The sequence below is a fragment of the Eubalaena glacialis genome, chromosome 19 (assembly GCF_028564815.1).
Source record: "Eubalaena glacialis isolate mEubGla1 chromosome 19, mEubGla1.1.hap2.+ XY, whole genome shotgun sequence".
Lineage (NCBI taxonomy): Eukaryota > Metazoa > Chordata > Mammalia > Artiodactyla > Balaenidae > Eubalaena > Eubalaena glacialis.
The window spans coordinates 42606766-42624656 of record NC_083734.1 but is presented as its reverse complement, the minus strand read 5'-3'; the positions used below and the strand labels follow the sequence as shown (position 1 = coordinate 42624656).

General features: G+C 57.2%; 2 protein-coding genes across 3 annotated transcripts; one reads left to right on the top strand and one right to left on the bottom strand.

Moving 5' to 3' along the window:
- Nucleotides 1-182: 182 nt before the first annotated feature.
- CCR10 (C-C motif chemokine receptor 10) lies at nucleotides 183-2134 on the bottom strand. Its single transcript, XM_061174958.1, has 2 exons — nucleotides 2111-2134; nucleotides 183-1250 (listed from the first exon to the last, which is right to left on the bottom strand). The coding sequence occupies exons 1-2, from the start codon at nucleotides 2132-2134 to the stop codon at nucleotides 183-185; spliced, it is 1092 nt and encodes a 363-aa protein (XP_061030941.1).
- On the top strand, nucleotides 745-17635 carry CNTNAP1 (contactin associated protein 1). 2 transcript variants are annotated; one of them, XM_061174957.1, is made up of 24 exons: nucleotides 745-939; nucleotides 3935-4036; nucleotides 4131-4324; nucleotides 4774-4921; nucleotides 5013-5216; nucleotides 5828-6012; nucleotides 6627-6770; nucleotides 7394-7655; nucleotides 8160-8309; nucleotides 8568-8739; nucleotides 9201-9307; nucleotides 9454-9573; nucleotides 9954-10157; nucleotides 10356-10512; nucleotides 10599-10726; nucleotides 11024-11209; nucleotides 12092-12313; nucleotides 12570-12809; nucleotides 13721-14074; nucleotides 14234-14361; nucleotides 14821-14914; nucleotides 15105-15350; nucleotides 15459-15506; nucleotides 16314-17635. In XM_061174957.1, the coding sequence occupies exons 3-24, from the start codon at nucleotides 4190-4192 to the stop codon at nucleotides 16580-16582; spliced, it is 3903 nt and encodes a 1300-aa protein (XP_061030940.1). In that variant the 5' UTR covers nucleotides 745-939; nucleotides 3935-4036; nucleotides 4131-4189; the 3' UTR covers nucleotides 16583-17635. The 2 variants fall into 2 exon arrangements, with proteins under 2 accessions (XP_061030940.1, XP_061030939.1); XM_061174956.1 differs by lacking the exon at nucleotides 745-939 and adding an exon at nucleotides 2902-3064.
- The last annotated feature ends 256 nt before the right edge of the window (nucleotides 17636-17891 follow it).

Here is a 17891-nt window from a genome sequence, read left to right as displayed (position 1 = left end):
CAAAAATAGTAACAGTTGTTGGGTTGCCCCTCATTTCCATGTTGTCAGTTTAATGTGCCGAAGTACAGAAGCAATTCCTGAGGTCCCTACCTCTTTCTCAGTGTCCCCCACCTACTCCCCCTTCCCACTACCCTCCCTGGAATCATTTCCTTGGCCCGCCCCCCTCCTCTTGATTCGCAGCCCTAGTAGTCCCAGAAGGAGATACTGTTGGTCTCCGTGGGAGCCGAGCAGGAAGAAAGGCGGGGCCGGCGGGGGCAGCGGCCGCGGTGGTGAGGCCCTGGACTGCAGCCTCGACCCCGTAGCAGCCTCCGCAGGTCCTGGCGGAAGCGCAGGCCCAGAAAGGCGTAGAGCACGGGGTTGAGGCCGCAGCGGGCGAGGGCCAAGCCCCCGGTCACCAGCAGTGCCAGATCCTTGCGCTTGCTGGCGGGGCAGCTCCGCTCGCGGGCCGCCAGGAGGTCGGCAGTATCCAATAGCAGGGCGAGACTGTAGGGCAGCTGCAGCACCACGAAGGCCGCCACCAGGGCCACCACGACGCGCAGCGCGCGCCGGCGCTCGGGCCCCCTGGTGGCCAGCAGCGTGCGGCCCAGGAGCGCGTAGCAGGCCGCCATGACGCCCAGCGGCAGCGCGAAGCCCAGGACCACCTGCGCCACGGCGCTCACCCCCTTCACCGCCTGCGTGAGGCCCTCGGGGAATATGAGACGGCAGCGCCGCTGGCCTTCTCGCTGCCCGTCCTGGCTGAAAAGGAGAGCAGGCAGCGCCAGGAGCAGCGACAACAACCACACGATGACTGAGACCAAGTGTGCGCGGCCCGGCACCGGGGGCCTCGGTCCAGTTGGGAGGGCCCGCGCGATGGCCACGTAGCGGTCGGCGCTGATACAGGCCAGGAAGAGGAAGCCGGCGTGGAAGGAGGCCGAATAGAGGCCCGAGATGGCGCGGCAGGTGACACTTCCCAGACTCCAGCCCTGCAGAGCCCCGGCTGCGGCAAAGGGCAGGGTCAGGGCCAGCAGAAGGTCGGCCAGGGCCAGCTGGAGCAGGTGCGCGGAGGTGGGCGAGCGGGCAGCGCGTCGGGCCGCCAGGTGCGTGGCCAGGACCAGGCCATTGCCGGCCAGACCCAGCGCAGCCACCGTCAGGGAGACACTGGGTTGGAAGGCCCGACTGAAGGCCTGGACATCGGCCTTGTAGCAGAGTTCTGGCAGCGGCTCAGCCGAGTATGCCTCCTCATCGTCCCCGGAGTAGGGGCCCCAGGAGACCTGGGGAGGCCAAAATGAGAAGAGAGATCTTATGAGACATGCCTCCACCACACACCTCCCCCTCCCACACATGCATTCCAAGCTGGGGGCTCCTGTGTGACCAGGTACAATGGTACAGTACCCGGGGAGAAGACATAAACTCTTCACACTCTTCTTAGCACACCCTCAGACAGGCCTTGGCTTCCCTTGCACCCCTGCTGCCTCTACATCCAGCTTCCTCGGTGACCTTGAGTGAATCACTTGCTCTTTCTGGCTCTCCAGTTGCCTAATACATAATGTCGAGATTAGAAATCCTGACCAGCCCACCCGGCAGGGTTGTTTGAAATAAGGAAGATAATGAATGTGAAGCATCTGTGCTCTCCATAGGCCAGGTGTCTGTATTATTAGTAAATCTTAGCGCTTCAGTTCCTCTGCAGCGCCCTCTCCTGGAAGAACACCCACATGCAGACTTTGCCTGAGACCTGGTCCCTGGACTCCATGCTTGGTCTGGAGAGGTTTTCTGTGTCTCCTTTCCCTTCTCCCCTTCTCCCCTTCTCACCCCCACCTCTAAGCCTCCAGTACAGGTGCACTGAACTACTCATGACAAGGGGGTCGTAAGGGTTGGAGCTCAGGTTTTCTGGGCTCAGTTGGGACCTTAGATCTCTAGGTTCAGCTCATCCTCCCTCTCAACCCCAGTCCCGTCCCCCAACCGCAGCGTCTCATTACCAGCCCTATCTATCTGGAGGGCCCCTGGTCCCAGAGAGCTCCAGGCATCCTAGGTAGGTCATAGCATGGAGGAGGCCTGGTGCCAGGTAGGGAATCCCATCCCTTCACCTTACCCTCCCTCTCTGTAACCGTTCCCCCCCTGCCCCCACTCCCACCTGCTCTGCGGGCTCAGTCCCCATCTCTGGCTACTCGGGTTTCTGAGGTAAAGCCACTGGGGACAGAAGTTAAACTAGTGGGACAGGAAGGAAGGGGCGGGGAGAAGGGCCAAGAGGGCGGTGGGGATTAGGGTCCGTGGGCCCTCTTTACCTAACTTTCCTATTCTACGTCCTAAAAAATAATTTCTCTTTACCGTGCCAGTAGAAAAAGAATGGGTTTTGGAATATCATCGTTTGCTAGCCACCTGTGTGATCTTAAGTAGGTTTTCTGACCTCTCTGAGCCTCAGGTTTTTCATCTGCAAAGTGGAGTGAGGTAAAAATGCAGAATTCACAGGGTGCTGAGGGTGCCTAGCACGGGTGCCTGGAGCATAATTTGCTGTCAGAAAATGTTAGATTCTTTTACTTACTCTTCTCTCCATCTCCAAGCACCCTCCCCTTCCATCTCCCTTTTCTTGGATTTTTCAGGACCCCCTAACCGGCCCTAGCCTCTCTTCCCCCATCCCTGAGGCCACAGTCCTTGTCGGCCTCGGGTTATTCAGGGTATTTCCCGGCGACGGGAGGCTCTCTACCCCCGCCCATTCGCAGCAGGGCTCAGGCGCGCGCTTGCGCGGGGTCCGGGAAAGCGGCGCGTGCCAGGAGAGGGAGGCTGGGGGAGGGGAGAGGTGAGAAGAGAGAGGGTTGAAGGAGAGGCGAGAACAGCGGAGAACCAGGAACAGCACAGAGAGAGACAAGGGAGAAGGGTTAGGGGGAGAGAGGGAAGAGGGAGGGGTGGGTAAGGGGGAGAGAGCCATCCGCTGCGAACCCCAGGAGGAAAGCCCGAGCTGGAACTGAGGCCCTAGCCGGAGACGGGCACTGGGAGGCGGCCGCCGGGATCCGTCAGCCCTGCATGATGCGTCTCCGGCTCTTCTGCATCCTGCTCGCCGCGATCTCGGGAGCCCGGGGCTGGGGCTACTGTGAGTGCGGGGCTCGCAGGCAGGCGGGGTTGGGCCTGGGAGTCTAAGGTCTGCAGGGCGGGTCCCTCACCGCATTGCGGCTGGGTGGTCGCGGCTCCCTTCCCGGCTGGCGCGCGCTCGTGCGCTTTCATCCTTTCCTGCCTCTCCCCCGCGCTCCGCAATGCAGCTCCGAGGCTGGCGCGCGCGCCCGGCGCTGGGGCTGGGCTCAGAGCTGAAGATAGAGTCGGCCCGGGCGGGGATTTGGGACCGGGATCCAAGCGGGAGCTAGTGCCTGGGTTTGAGGGTTGGGAATAAGGGTGGTGCCAGTGACCCCGCTAGGGTTAAGGTTTTGCCAGGGGCTGGGGCTGGGCTTGGAGCTGGCCCAGGGACCAGGGTTTGGGGCTGAGGCTGGGGCTGGATTTTGGGGTTGGGATCCATGCAGTATTTGGTGACCCTTTATGATGCTAAGGTTGGACGTGGAACTGGTGATGGTGCTTGGACTGGCTGGGGTTGGGACCAAGGCCTGAATTTGGAGTTGGTGCAGGTCTGTGGGTGCTGCTGACTGGGACTGAGGCTAAGGCTGGGGCTGGATTGGTGTCTTGGGGTGACTCAGGTTCTAAAAGATGCTGAGGTTTCGGATTGTGTTTGCGGGTGTACTGAACCGCAACTGGTGCTAGGCAGGGTCTGGCCTACGGGTTCTTCCAGAAGAAGAAGGCAGCCTCCCCGAAGTGTGCAGCTGTTGCTGCAGCCCAGGTTGAGGAGATGGTTTAAGTTAGGGCTGGGTCTGCAGTGGGGGAGAGAGAAGAAAGAGCTCCGGTTGCTCAGCGTGCTGGGCCTTTGGGAAGACTGGGAGGGGCCACCCTGATCAACATGTCTGTTCCCCCAACCCAGACGGCTGTGACGAGGAGCTGGTTGGGCCCCTGTATGCACGCTCCCTGGGCGCCTCCTCCTACTATGGGCTCTTCACTGCGCCCCGTTTTGCCCGGCTGCACGGTGAGCGTGGTGGCGCCCCATGGTGGGGTGGGGGACTCTGGAGGGCTGGAGGTAAATGGGGAGCCAGTGGTGAAAGCCCTTGCCCCTTCTATAGGCATAAGCGGATGGTCTCCCCGGATTGGGGACCCAAATCCCTGGCTCCAGATCGACCTAATGAAGAAGCACCGGATCCGGGCTGTGGCCACGCAGGGCTCCTTTAACTCTTGGGACTGGGTCACACATTACATGCTGCTCTATGGCGACCGAGTGGACAGCTGGACACCGTTCTATCAGCGAGGGCACAACGCGGTACTCCAGGCTCCCTGCGCACACACCTGGGGAACCTTTTCAGCTCTGTGACCTGGGCTGGGCTGGGCACAATCTTGGGGGAAGGGCAGGAGGCGGTGGTGAGGGCACAGACGAGGAGCAGTGACTTCCTCCCCAAGGACTCAGTCCAGAGGGACTGTCGGCTCGCCATGTGTGCAAGATATTCCCAGTGACAGGGTTTAACATACTTCGAGGTAAAATCTGGGAGAGCTTCATGAAGGTGGTGACATCTGAGTTGACCTTTGAGGATATAATAGGACGCTCTAGGCTAGGGAAACTGTGTTTGTGTAAAGCCATGAAGGCAGGGGAGATAAGGAGTGTTTGCCTTCCAGAAGTCGAGATTGGCTAGATGCGACAACTGTGGGCTGGGAGGCTGTGGAGAAACAAGTAGAGGGTGGGGACGTGGTCACTCCTCTTCCCTTGCCCCTCAGACCTTCTTCGGTAACGTGAACGAGTCGGCGGTGGTTCGCCACGACCTGCACTACCACTTCACGGCGCGCTACATCCGCATCGTGCCCTTGGCTTGGAACCCGCACGGCAAGATCGGCCTGAGGCTCGGCCTCTACGGCTGCCCTTACAGTAAGGGGCGGGCGGCGGGGGGGGGGGGGAGGGGTGCCCGGGAGACAAAGAGTCTCTCCGGTCCCCAACCCACCTACTGCTCCTCGCGCAGAGTCCGACGTGCTCTATTTCGATGGCGATGATGCCATCTCGTACCGCTTCCCGCGAGGGGTCAGCCGGAGTCTGTGGGACGTGTTTGCCTTCAGCTTCAAGACCGAAGAGAAGGACGGGCTCCTGTTGCACGCCGAGGGCGCCCAGGGCGACTACGTGACACTCGAGCTGCAGGGGGCGCACTTGCTGCTGCACATGAGCCTGGGTGAGCTCAGAGATCCCGGCGTAAAGCCTGAGGCTCTCCTCCCACGTCTCTTGTTGCACCTCCTCCGAGAAGCCGCACACCACTCCTTATCCTTCCCTTCCTTAGTGTTTGGACCAACCCGCCTTTTTCGTGTAAAATTTGGTGCTAGCAAAACACTGGACTCGGGATCAGGACAAGCGGATTCCAGTCTCAGCTCTACCACCTACCAGCGGGACAAGCACTTCCCCAGTCCGTTTCCTCATTGTAAAAACATTGTATATACGTATACACACACGCCTAAAGCGTTATTATTTTGTATCTCAATCGCTTTTCATAATATCCACATGATGAGGCAGAAGCAACTATCGTGTCTCAAGTTTTACTGATAGGAAAACAGAGGCTCAGAGAGGTTAAATGGCTTACTCTAAGTCCATACTTGCCAATGGCCACTGCTCCATCCCAGGCTGAGGGTGGTCCAATCTCTATATGCCCACCTTCCCTGGCTGCCCTGGGCCCTGGGCAGTCCCTCCTCTGTGCTGCCGGCTGCTGCTCTGCCTGGGGGCTAGCTGGGCAGTAGGGCTCGCTTGGGTTCTCCAGGTTCCAGGTCTGACCCCGCCCCTCCCCACCCTCAGGCAGCAGCCCCATCCAGCCAAGGCCCGGTCACACAACCGTGAGCGCTGGTGGCGTCCTCAATGACCAGCACTGGCATTACGTACGTGTGGACCGATTTGGCCGCGAGGCAAATCTCACCCTGGACGGCTACGAGCAGCGCTTCGTGCTCAATGGCGACTTTGAGAGACTGAACCTGGACACCGAGGTGAGCGGAGAGGGGAGGAGCCATTTGGTTAAGTGGGGTGCTGGGTGGGCCGGTGGGGGACAGCACTTTTCTCTACCAGAGGTAAGACTTTGCTTTCGGGTTTCTGAATATGCTAGCAGCTCTTGGGAAACTCCCAGAAAGGCCTGGGTTTTTGTTGTTGCTGCTGCTATTAGCACGCAGATTCCCGGGCTCCACCCCAGAACTACTGAGATGGAGTCTGGAAATCTGGATTTGGGGGATCGGGCAAGATGAGAAAATTGCCCCATTCAGGCCCTGATCTACAGATAAAGAATCCCAGACAGGTTCATTGACTTACCTAAGGGCATGCAGCCAATTTGTGGTGGAGTCAGGGCTAGAACCCAAGCCTGGGGAGGCCCAGCGAGCTTCCAGCTTCAATACCGATACTGGGGCAATGTGTGTCTCAAGTCTTATAAAACTCAATCTGCCTGGAGCGTGGGAAAGTGTACGGCGGGGGAGCGGAGCGCGAGAAAGGCGCGCGCGCTGCCGCGCTTATCGGCTCAGTGGGAAAACTTCTGGAAACTTCACCATTGATTCTGATGGGAGTGGCCCCCTGAAGCCATTTGTAGCATACTCACTCCTCACTCCGCCCGCAGATGTTCATCGGGGGTCTGGTGGGCGCCGCGCAGAAGAACCTTGCCTATCGGCATAATTTCCGCGGCTGCATGGAAAATGTAATCTTCAACCGAGTCAACATCGCGGACCTGGCCGTGCGGCGCCATTCGCGGATCACCTTCGAGGCCAGTGGGCAGGGGGATCTGGGAGGACGGGGCGTCAAAGCCGCTTGGAGCCAAGAGGTGGAGTGGGAAGAGATATTGCGAATCATGTAAAAGCCGAGGACCCCTCTCCCCAGCCAGATGCTCAAGTGGGGGTGATGGTGTCATCACTGACTCACAGGAGGTGCAAAAGGCCAGCTCCCAACCCCCCAGTTAAAAGCTGTGGTCCGGTCTAAGCACCTCCTCAATTATAACTGAGGAAAATAAGGTGTAGCGACCCTGAGTGGCTCCGCCAGGGGTCACGCAGCTGCGCAGGGGCTGAGGAGGGACTTGAACCCAGGGCTGTTTCGGTGTGTGGGTGTGGGTGCTCCCCCCTCCCCAACTCAGGAGCGTAATCAGGCACTGCTGCCGGGAAGCGGGCGGGAAATTGCCTCTCCACGCTGGAAGGAAGGGAAGGAGCGGTCGCCCCTGGAGACGATGTAGATCAGGATAGAGTCCTGAAGGCCGACTTGGTGGCTGGAGACCTCCTCCACAGCTGGACATATTTCTGGGGGAGTTGGGGAGGTGCACCCAGGGAACCTCACTCCTCACAGAGGTGGGGAGGGGCATCGGCTCGGGTGCTGAGGGATCCTCACTTTCGTCCCTAGGGTAAGGTGGCATTCCGTTGCCTGGACCCAGTTCCTCACCCCATCAACTTTGGAGGTCCTCACAACTTCGTGCAAGTGCCTGGCTTCCCTCGCCGAGGCCGCCTCGCAGTCTCTTTTCGCTTCCGTACCTGGGATCTCACCGGGCTGCTACTTTTCTCCCGCCTGGGGGATGGGCTGGGCCATGTGGAGCTGATGCTCAGTGAAGGGCAGGTCAATGTGTCCATCGTGCAGACTGGCCGAAAGAAACTTCAGTTTGCTGCTGGTGAGGGGTGGAGGGAAGGGGGAGGCACAGGGAGGCCAGAGAAGGGCAAAGAGCAGAGGAGTCTGTAGGCCTGGACTGAGGCCTTTGCACACTGGAGAGGGGTGAGGGAGTGAAGGGAGGGAGCAGGGCAGGAGGTCCCAGGGCCCTGGGAAAAGGTGGGAGTGGATGGAGGCTGCTGGGAGTTGGGAGGGCGGGGCAGATCTGAGGAGCTAAGGGTGCCAGGAGAAGCAGGAAGGCTGAGAATCCTGGTACTCTCCAGTTCCGGAGGGTCTCTGGAGGTGTCATTCAGTTATGACTTTTGTGTCAGCCACTGGGGTTCCACACAGTGAAGAGAGACATTCAGAGATGTCACCACTCAGGTTGATGAGTGTAAAAATGGGAGGCACATAGGCTACTGTTAGGACACAGAGTGGGGTCGCTGCCTCCCCGCTCTAGGTTCTCTTCTAGAACGTGGTGCCCCCCTCCTCCCCGCCCACCACCACACCATCCTCCTGTCCTGTCCAGGGTTCCGCCTGAATGATGGCTTTTGGCACGAGGTGAATTTTGTGGCACAGGAAAACCATGCAGTCATCAGCATTGATGATGTGGAGGGGGCAGAGGTCAGGGTCTCATACCCACTGCTGATCCGTACAGGAACCTCATACTTCTTTGGAGGTAAGTGGAGGCCGACCTGGCTAGACCCCTGTCTCTGGGTGGGAAGGCCCCATCTAAGTCCACCCAGACAGGGCTACATGGAGAGTTTTGTAGCAGTAAATCCCTCTTGTCCCTCTGCGGCCTTGGGGACTGGAAGGTCACTGTCATTGTCTACTAGCCCCCTTCCTTCCTTCATGTCTGGCTCTCCCTTGGCATCTCCCTGGGGGAGGGTCGCTGGAGTCTCCCCTGGGGAGGGCCTCACAGGGGTGGTTGCTCCAGGTTGTCCCAAGCCAGCCAGTCGATCGGGCTGCCACTCCAACCAGACGGCGTTCCATGGCTGCATGGAGCTGCTCAAGGTGGATGGTCAACTGGTCAACCTGACTCTGGTGGAGGGCCGGCGGCTTGGATACTATGCTGAGGTCCTCTTTGACACATGTGGCATCACTGATAGGTATCCAGAAGCCCCTCTCCCTACAAGAGGTGACCCCTCCAAAGCCCTCTTCCATGGTCTCCCAATGATGGGAATGGCCTTTCTCAATGATCTCCCTTCTCCTGGTCCCAGCTGCTAAGTCTCCCACCTGGGGATGATTCCTCCTTGACCTCTCACCTCCTAGTTCTTCCCTTAAAGTGACACATGCTCAGAATGGAAATGAAGCATCTGTTTTTGGTCCTAGAGGGTTTTATTTGGGGGGTGGGGGAAGTAAGGCATTATTTATTCCTTTGGGGAAGGGGAAACAGTAGTACTTGAGCCCTGAGGCCTGCCTAATGCCCCAGCATTTAAGCTTGTTAGGTGGAGTATGTTTCACTGGGTTTTGGTGCTCCCAGGAGCTGGGAGTGAAGCTTGTAAGGATCAGACCCTACTCTCAAGCTCCCCATAAGGCTCCTTCCCTCGGTGCTGACCCCCTCACCTAGGTGCAGCCCTAATATGTGTGAGCATGACGGACGCTGCTACCAGTCTTGGGATGACTTCATCTGCTATTGTGAACTGACAGGCTACAAGGGGGAGACCTGCCACCAACGTAAGCCAGCTGGGGTATGGGGGAGAGTCAGAGACAGGGGAGGTCAGGAGGTTTCCGGCAATCATGAGGCTGCTAGAGATGGTGGGGCTGGCCCTCCTAGCCCCCTGACCCTATAATTGCCTTTTCCCCACCTCACCACCGACCAGCTTTGTATAAGGAATCCTGTGAGGCTTATCGGCTCAGTGGGAAAACTTCTGGCAACTTCACCATTGATCCTGATGGGAGTGGCCCCCTGAAGCCATTTGTAGTGTACTGTGATATCCGAGGTAAGTGGCTCTGATGGGTGGTGGAGGGGCAGCTGACAAGGCAATGTGGGAGTGTGGGGGAAATGGAAGGATGGAAGGGAGGACAGGGGCCAGTAAGATTAAATGGTGGTGGGGGTAAAGGAGGACAGAAGGGGGAAGGGGACACTCAGGGATTTGTAATCTAGCCTTGCAGGTAGATTCCAGCTTCCTGATCCATTCCAGCTGTCTCATCTCCGGCCTATGACATTGGGGGCCTAGAGCTGGGCTGGAATGGAGCTGCTGGCCACGTTTATTGGCTCTGGATTGCAGTAGTGGTGCTGCGGGGGGGCAGGGAGATGGGTAGGGAGATGGGTAGGGAATGCCCGTCTCCAGCCACAGCTCTGCCTCATCCCCTCCCCCAGAGAACCGGGCCTGGACAGTTGTGAGGCATGACAGGCTGTGGACAACTCGGGTGACAGGTTCTAGCATGGAGCGGCCATTCCTCGGGGCCGTCCAGTATTGGAATGCATCCTGGGAGGAAGTCAGTGCCCTGGCCAATGCTTCCCAGCACTGTGAACAGTGGATTGAGTTCTCCTGCTACAATTCCCGGCTGCTCAACACTGCAGGTTAGGGCGGGGGTGGGGAGGGCAAGGGGGAGAGCTGGAGGAGAGACCAGTGGGGTCTGGGAGAAGAGGATTAGAGGGTTCAAGGGAGCCCTGGGCTACAGGATTCAAGAAAGGGTCTGGGCTGGTTGGAAGGGTGAGAGCGGAGCCCAGAGGCTAATGGAGGGCAGGGCCTGGAAACTGCCTGCACCTCTTCCCCAGGAGGCTACCCCTATAGCTTCTGGATTGGCCGAAATGAGGAGCAGCACTTCTACTGGGGTGGCTCGCAGCCCGGCATCCAGCGCTGTGCCTGTGGTCTGGACCGGAGCTGTGTGGACCCCGCTCTACACTGTAACTGTGATGCCGACCAGCCCCAGTGGTAAGGGGGGGCAGAGGGACAGGGCTTTCAGGACGCCAGGGACAGCTGAGCGGCAGAGGCTGAGCCACCGCATCCTGTCCCCACAGGAGAACCGACAAGGGCCTGCTGACTTTTGTGGACCATTTGCCTGTCACTCAGGTGGTGGTGGGGGACACGAACCGTTCCAGTTCTGAGGCCCAGTTCTTCCTGAGACCTCTGCGCTGCTATGGTGATCGTGAGTGACAGACCCTTTTTGTGTACCCTCCCAGGGTCAGCTCTCCAGTTTCCAAAATCTAGGCTACCCGATCCACTGGGAGTCTCTAGGACATACTGCCAGACACCCCAGCTCCTGGTGTGATATGCCCACACCTGTGTTGTTCCTCGGCACCTTCCTCTCTTTCATTACACGCCTTAAGTTTCCCTGGGGACCCCTAGCTGTCCCCTTTTGCCCTGTCTCCCCCCGACCTGAGGCTGCCTTACTCCTCTCCCCTCCTACCTCGCTGACAAGGCCTTCCTCCATCTGGTTTTGTAGGAAATTCCTGGAACACCATCGCCTTCCACACTGGGGCTGCACTGCGCTTTCCCCCAATCCAGGCCAACCACAGCCTTGATGTCTCCTTCTACTTCAGGACCTCGGCTCCCTCAGGAGTCTTCCTAGAGAATACAGGGGGCCCTTACTGCCAGTGGCGCCGACCTTATGTGCGGGTGGAACTCAACAGTGAGCAGGCAGACGTTGCCGGGGGATGACGATCCCTGGGGAGGTGTGGGGTGGGTGGAGGCTGGGGCAAGTGACAAGGGGTAAGATGCCCCTCTGCGAGGCAGCATGGAAAGGGCTTCAGATGGCGCTGGCTTCTACACCCAGCTCTGTCTTGATAGCTGGCTTCGTGACCCTGAGCGCCCACTTAGCCTCTCTGGGCCTTAGGTCCCTGACTTGTAAGGAAGCTGGACTCCTGGGGGGTGGGGTCTTCTACCTGATGAGCTATGCTTGTAACCTGAGAAGCGGGGCTGGGAAGCTGGCTCCAGGGATCTGGGATTTGGGAGAGACCAGGGATATGAGGTTTTTTTCTTTTTTTATACATTTATTTATTTTTGGCTGCGTTGGGTCTTCGTTGCTGCACGCGGGCTTTCTCTAGTTGCGGCGAGCGGGGGCTGTTCATCGTTGCTGTGCGCGGGCTTCTCATTGCGGGGGCTTCTCTTTGTTGTGGAGCACAGGCTCTAGGTGCGCGGGCTTCAGTAGTTGTGTCACGTGGGCTCAGTAGTTGTGGCACATGGGCTCAGTAGTTGTGGCTCGCGGGCTCTAGAGCGCAGGCTCAGTAGTTGTGGCATCGGGCTTAGTTGCTCAGCAGCATGTGGGATCTTCGCAGACCAGGGCTTGAACCCATGTGCCCTGCGTTGGCAGGCGGATTCTTAACCACTACGCCACCAAGGAAGTCCGGGGTATGAGGTTTTAAGCAGTTTATGGGTTTTGTCCCAGGCTGTAGACAGATTGGAGGGACATTCAAGGAGCTCCAAAGGGTGAAGAAGAGGGGTTGTATCAGGTGAACCTGTGAGGGATCTTGGAGGTCTGAGTCCTCTCCCCCTCACCCCCAACGTTGTCCAGCATCCCGGGATGTGGTCTTCGCCTTCGACGTGGGGAATGGGGATGAGAACCTGACAGTGCACTCAGAGGACTTTGAGTTCAACGATGACGAGTGGCACCTGGTCCGGGCTGAAATCAATGTAAAGCAGGCCCGGCTCCGCGTTGATCACCGGCCTTGGGTGCTGCGGCCGATGCCCCTGCAGACCTACATCTGGCTGGAGTACGACCAGCCCCTCTATGTTGGTGAGCAGCAACCCAGAGGCAGGTCTGAAGCCTCTGACACCTTCCCCCCCTCTCAAGGCCACTCTCCTTGTTTCCAGGAACCCTGTGTCTTAGGTCCTGATCCTCTCGACCTCAGAGTGAGCCAAAGGCCCACCTTTCCTCTCCAGTCCCTGGCATCTATTCCGTTCTTCTAGCCCCCTTGGCTCCCTTCCGAACCCCAATGCTTATCCCTGTCTCTGGCTCTACACCCATTTCTTGACCTGCCCACCTTCCCCAGGATCTGCAGAGCTTAAGAGGCGGCCCTTCGTGGGTTGCTTGAGGGCTATGCGTCTGAATGGAGTGACTCTGAACCTGGAGGGCCGTGCCAATGCCTCTGAGGGTACCTCACCCAACTGCACGGGCCACTGCGCCCACCCTCGGTTCCCCTGTTTCCATGGAGGCCGCTGCGTGGAGCGCTACAGCTACTATACCTGTGACTGTGACCTCACGGCTTTTGATGGGCCATATTGCAACCACGGTTAGTGCTGCTGGTTATGGGAGGACAGGGAGCCGTAGAGCATAATGGGATGTAGGGAGGGCAGGAAAGGAAGGAGGACACAAAGTCAGCATCAGGGAAAACTGTGGTCGTCCTGGGCTCCTGAGCTCTGAGCTGGGGCAGTCAGGCAGTTGAAGATGTTGGGTGACTCCAAAGGCATAAAGTGGGGCAAGGAAGGGATGGTACAGCTAGCTGGCACTAAAAAGATCAAAAGCAACAAGCAAATAACTTCCCCATCTTCCCACTGTCACCAAGGGAACACAGGTCACCCCCCTTGCAAGCATATCCCCCTCAGCCTGCACGATGGCCTCCTATGCCATTTCCTATTTGACAATAGCTGCACTCCTAAAACATGTCTACAACCTGGTTCTTGGTTAAGGCGAGCCTTAACATTCACCATAGCAAGATTCTGCACATATACCCAGACTGCAGCCTCCCTAAGGCTGGTCTAGGAGCATGCGTGAGCAGGGACGTCACTGGTGGGAGAAGTCTGGTGAGGTAGGGAGATACAGGGACTAAGGGACTGACAGAAGACCTTTGGTTTTGGTTCGGAAGTGTGAGTAGTGGCAGGTGTACCAGATGGGCGTATGGTGTCTCGATTCTAATCTTGACTGTCCACTTACTGTGTATCCCTAGGCAAGTAGCTACCCACTTCTGAGCCTCACTTTCCCCAGCTGTAAAACGCAGGGCTTGGATTAGATGACCTTTTACATTTCCCATGATTTTAAGATTCCATTCCGTGACACAGGGGTGCCAGAGGACCTAAAAGTGAATGGAGACGGGTTGTGGTGGTGGCTGAAACTGGGGACACGTGCCAGAGGGTGTGTGTGGATGACATATACAGCGTCTGAATGTGGGAACGGGGGCCCTGACCTCACTACCTCTGCCTTCAGACATTGGCGGTTTCTTTGAGCCGGGCACCTGGATGCGCTATAACCTCCAGTCAGCGCTGCGCTCCGCAGCCCGCGAGTTCTCCCACATGCTGAGCCGGCCAGTGCCGGGCTACGAGCCCGGCTACATCCCCGGCTACGACACTCCCGGCTACGCGCCCGGCTACCACGGCCCTGGCTACCGCCTGCCGGACTACCCGCGGCCTGGCCGGCCGGTGCCGGGCTACCGTGGACCTGTCTATAATGTCACTGGAGAGGAGGTGTCCTTCAGCTTCAGCACCCACTCCGCCCCCGCCGTCCTGCTCTACGTCAGCTCCTTTGTGCGTGACTACATGGCTGTGCTCATCAAGGAAGATGGTAAGCCCCCCGAGGCTCTCGCTCTCAATTCCAGCTGCCTCTGGGTGCCCTCCGTTCTCGTAACCATTGATTGACCAATACAAGGGCTCAAGCGCTCTCACAAGATGGGGACTTCGGGAGCTGAGAGGAGACCCCCTCTTCCTCCTCCCCACCCTACAGGGACCCTGCAGCTGCGCTATCAGCTGGGCACCAGCCCCTACGTGTACCAACTAACCACCCGCCCCGTGACTGACGGCCAGCCCCACAGCGTCAACCTCACCCGGGTCTACCGCAACCTCTTCATCCAGGTGCGTGCAGGGGGAGGGGGACAAGGGAGGCGGGCCGGTTCAGACCGTAACCTCGCCATCTAGGTTGCGGCAGTGGGAAATGCCAAACGTTTAGCATTTGTAGAGCACGTTCCAACTTACAGAGGATGTTCACGTGTGTTATCTCATGGGACCTCACAACCGCTCTGTGAGGGAGTTCAGGTAGGCAGCTCTTCTTCTTATCTTCGTTTGACAAAACACTAAAGGGGCTCAGACAGTAAAGTGGTGTTCCCGAAGTCAAACCACCGTAAGCTGCGAAGACAGGGCTCAAAACCAGGTTGTTGGGTTTTTAATACCAAATCCTATGTCTGGGTCCAGGGGTTGCCCACCTGGGACTGAGCTAGGACTCACCACCAACTGGGAGAGGAGAGTTCCAGCCTGGTCTGGGCTACGTCTGCCCCCGGTTCTCCCTCCCTCATCTCCTTTCCCCTCCCCACTCAGGTGGACTACTTCCCCCTGACAGAACAGAAGTTCTCACTGTTGGTGGACAGCCAGCTGGACTCACCCAAGGCCTTGTATCTGGGGCGCGTTATGGGTAAGCTGGGGCTGAGAGGGCGTTTGGGGTAAGGAGCTGGGGGTGAAGTCCCTGGAGCCCAGAGGGGAGTGAAGGACGGGGAGTGGCACTGAAGGTGCTGATAAAGAGGAGTGGGAACCTAGCGATGGTGAGAGGGGGCAGGGCTATTGGTGGTCCAAGCCCGTTTCTTTCTGGGCTGCCTCTCCCTCAGAGACGGGAGTGATTGACCCGGAGATCCAGCGCTACAACACACCAGGTTTCTCGGGCTGCCTGTCTGGTGTCCGATTCAACAATGTGGCTCCCCTCAAGAGCCACTTCCGAACACCTCGACCCATGACCTCGGAGCTGGCTGAGGCCCTTCGCGTTCAGGGAGAACTGTCTGAGTCTAACTGCGGAGCCATGCCACGTCTTGTCTCAGAGGTGCCACCTGAGCTGGACCCCTGGTATCTGCCCCCAGGTACATCCCTGGGACACAGTAAAGGAAGGGAAGAGAGGGACAACAGGGAAAGGAAATGACTCTTAACCTGGAGGCGGCTTCTCCTAACTGGTGCTTTCTCTTTTTCAGACTTCCCATACTACCACGATGACGGATGGGTTGCCATACTTTTGGGCTGTGAGTAGCACAGTCACTACCCTGACCTCCTCATTCTACCCTCTGGCTGTCAGCGTTGCCTCCCTGCCCCGTATCCTCAGGGCTGAGGGGTGGTGAAGGCACTAGGTGCATGGTGGTGCCCAGAAGGATGAGACAGGCTATGCTGAAGGTAGCTGATAATCAGGTTGGAGATTTTTAAATGTTTGAGGATGCTATAGACTTTTAATTGAAATGAAGTATCAAAATGGGGCTCAAGCTTTTACAGTGATGTGCCCATCAGTGCCTGATCCCAGATACTTCTCAGTGGTAGTCCATTGCTGGTCACATTTGACTTTATGACTTTGTGGATCAGATAATCTCCACTTCCTGATGAGCAGCTTAAGTCACATGCTTATCTGTTGGATCATGGTCATTATGTTCCACGAAAGTCAGGTGTTCAATATCTAAAAGGTCCCAGAATTACGCAGGAACTGTTTATTAAAAGGAGCTTTACTGCACCATAAAAAGGTAAATTTTATGGTACGTAAACTGTATCTCAATAAAACTGTTATAAGAAAATTAAAAAATAAAATGAGGCTAAAGCTAAGGGATGAGGAAATGGGGGTGCAGTAACATCCAGAGAGATGAGAAACTGGGGTAAGTACCAGGGATGTGGAAAGAGAATGTTAGAAACAGAAGACGGCAGGGGATAAGCCAGGAATTTAGACCTACCAGATACTTAAGAATGGCTTGATGTGGCTATACAGCTGATGCTCTTGTACACGTGTGCATGTATATAGGTGAAACCCCAAAGATCTGCCCTGAATTGTTCCTTTTTTTCTCTTTCAGTTTTGGTGGCCTTCTTGCTGCTGGGGTTGGTGGGAATGTTGGTGCTCTTCTATCTGCAAAATCATCGCTACAAGGGCTCCTACCACACCAATGAGCCCAAGGCCACTCACGATTACCACCCTGGCAGCAAACCTCCCCTACCCACTTCAGGCCTGGCCCAAGCCCCAGCCCCGGCCCCAACACCAGCTTCTGCCCAAGTTCCAGCCCCAGCCCCTGGCCCCCGGGACCAAAACCTACCCCAGATCCTGGAGGAGTCCAGGTCTGAATGAATCAGGAGAAGGGCTTCAGGGACCAAGTCCATCTCCTCCAAATTCCCCAATTCCTGCCTCTACCCCACCCTGTCAGGGACATTTGGCTCCTCTTAGCTGGCTCTGCTCATCCAGAGGATTTCCCTCCTGCCAAGTTTGGTGGGCAGAGCTACAGATGGGACCAAAGGGAGTGGCTGAGCCTCACTGCCTAAACCAATGCCCCGCCCACCCCCACTTCCCCAGGCTCCTGGTTGTTTGCCTGCCCCAAAGCCTCATGGGGTTGAGACAGGCCCTTCCTGCCATCCCTGTCCCAGCTGCTGCCAGGGATTAACAACAGAGTGCAGGGGAGATTAACTGCCTCCCTTCAAATATTCAATCTCAGCAGGGACAGATGTGTGGGATTGCAGGGATGCATGGGGTATGGGGGGAGGAGGCTGCTAAATCATACCCCCCAGCCTCCCCCCTCCCCTGCAGAACATCTTCCATCTGCTTCCACTCAGCGGGGGATTAGGGAGGGCTTCACTGATGTCTCCCACCCCCGTTTTTTGTTTTTTACAGAGACCGAGAGGCCTCAGTTTAGCACCTTAGTACCTCCACTGCTTTACATGCTTTAGCCAAAGCCATAAGAAACTTGCAATGTAGAGAGAATAACGCAGACACACTAACTAGCCAGCCCTCTACTCTTCCTCCCTCTTCCAAGATATGCAGTAGCCTTGGTGCCTGTCCAAAGGCTTGGCCCCCCTCTCCAATGCATGAAGAGCCCTCTTTCCTCCGCTCAGAGATGCTGCTTCGTTTGCCCAGGAGGTCATGTTCTTTATATATATTTTTTGTTGCAAAGTCTCTCTCTAGAGAAACTCTATATATTACTCTAATTTTTTAAATTATCAGTTTATATATAAAAGAAAAAATCAATCGACTGTCCTGTCCTGTGCTGTGCCCACGGTCTGTAGTGTGCTTCTCCTGTGTTGGAAGTCTCATGAGGTCTGCTGGTCATTCACCCAAGCCTGATCCGGCCTCCACTCTGAAGCTGTGCTCTCAGACTCGGAGCTGTTCTAATAAAGCAGAGTGACAGAGCCTAAGTCTGTGTGTGGTAGCTGGCGTCGTGGTTAGGGCACAGTGGCATGATTTTAAGGGAGCTAATCTGACGGCTCCAGAAACTCTATGGGGAGCACTCAAAATCCTTGCATCACCTACTGGAAGCCTGCTTGGTTCTTGCCAACCCCCTACCCCAGATCTCCCCCAACCCCAGATCTCCGTGGGCAAGTGGAGATCAGAATGCTACAGCTTCAGCCCGAGCTGCCCCTGTACCACCATCGCTGGATCCTTCCAG

Coding starts and splice junctions, on each gene's coding strand:
- CCR10 (XM_061174958.1), bottom strand. CDS start 2,134: ATGGGGACTGAGCCCGCAGAGCAG. Junction 1,251..2,110: donor GGACTGAGCCCGCAGAGCAG/GTGGGAGTGGGG, acceptor TGGCCTCCCCAG/GTCTCCTGGGGCCCCTACTC.
- CNTNAP1 (XM_061174956.1), top strand. CDS start 2,998: ATGATGCGTCTCCGGCTCTTCTGCATCCTGCTCGCCGCGATCTCGGGA. Junction 9,308..9,453: donor GGGGGAGACCTGCCACCAAC/GTAAGCCAGCTG, acceptor ACCACCGACCAG/CTTTGTATAAGGAATCCTGT. Junction 10,727..11,023: donor TCTGCGCTGCTATGGTGATC/GTGAGTGACAGA, acceptor CTGGTTTTGTAG/GAAATTCCTGGAACACCATC.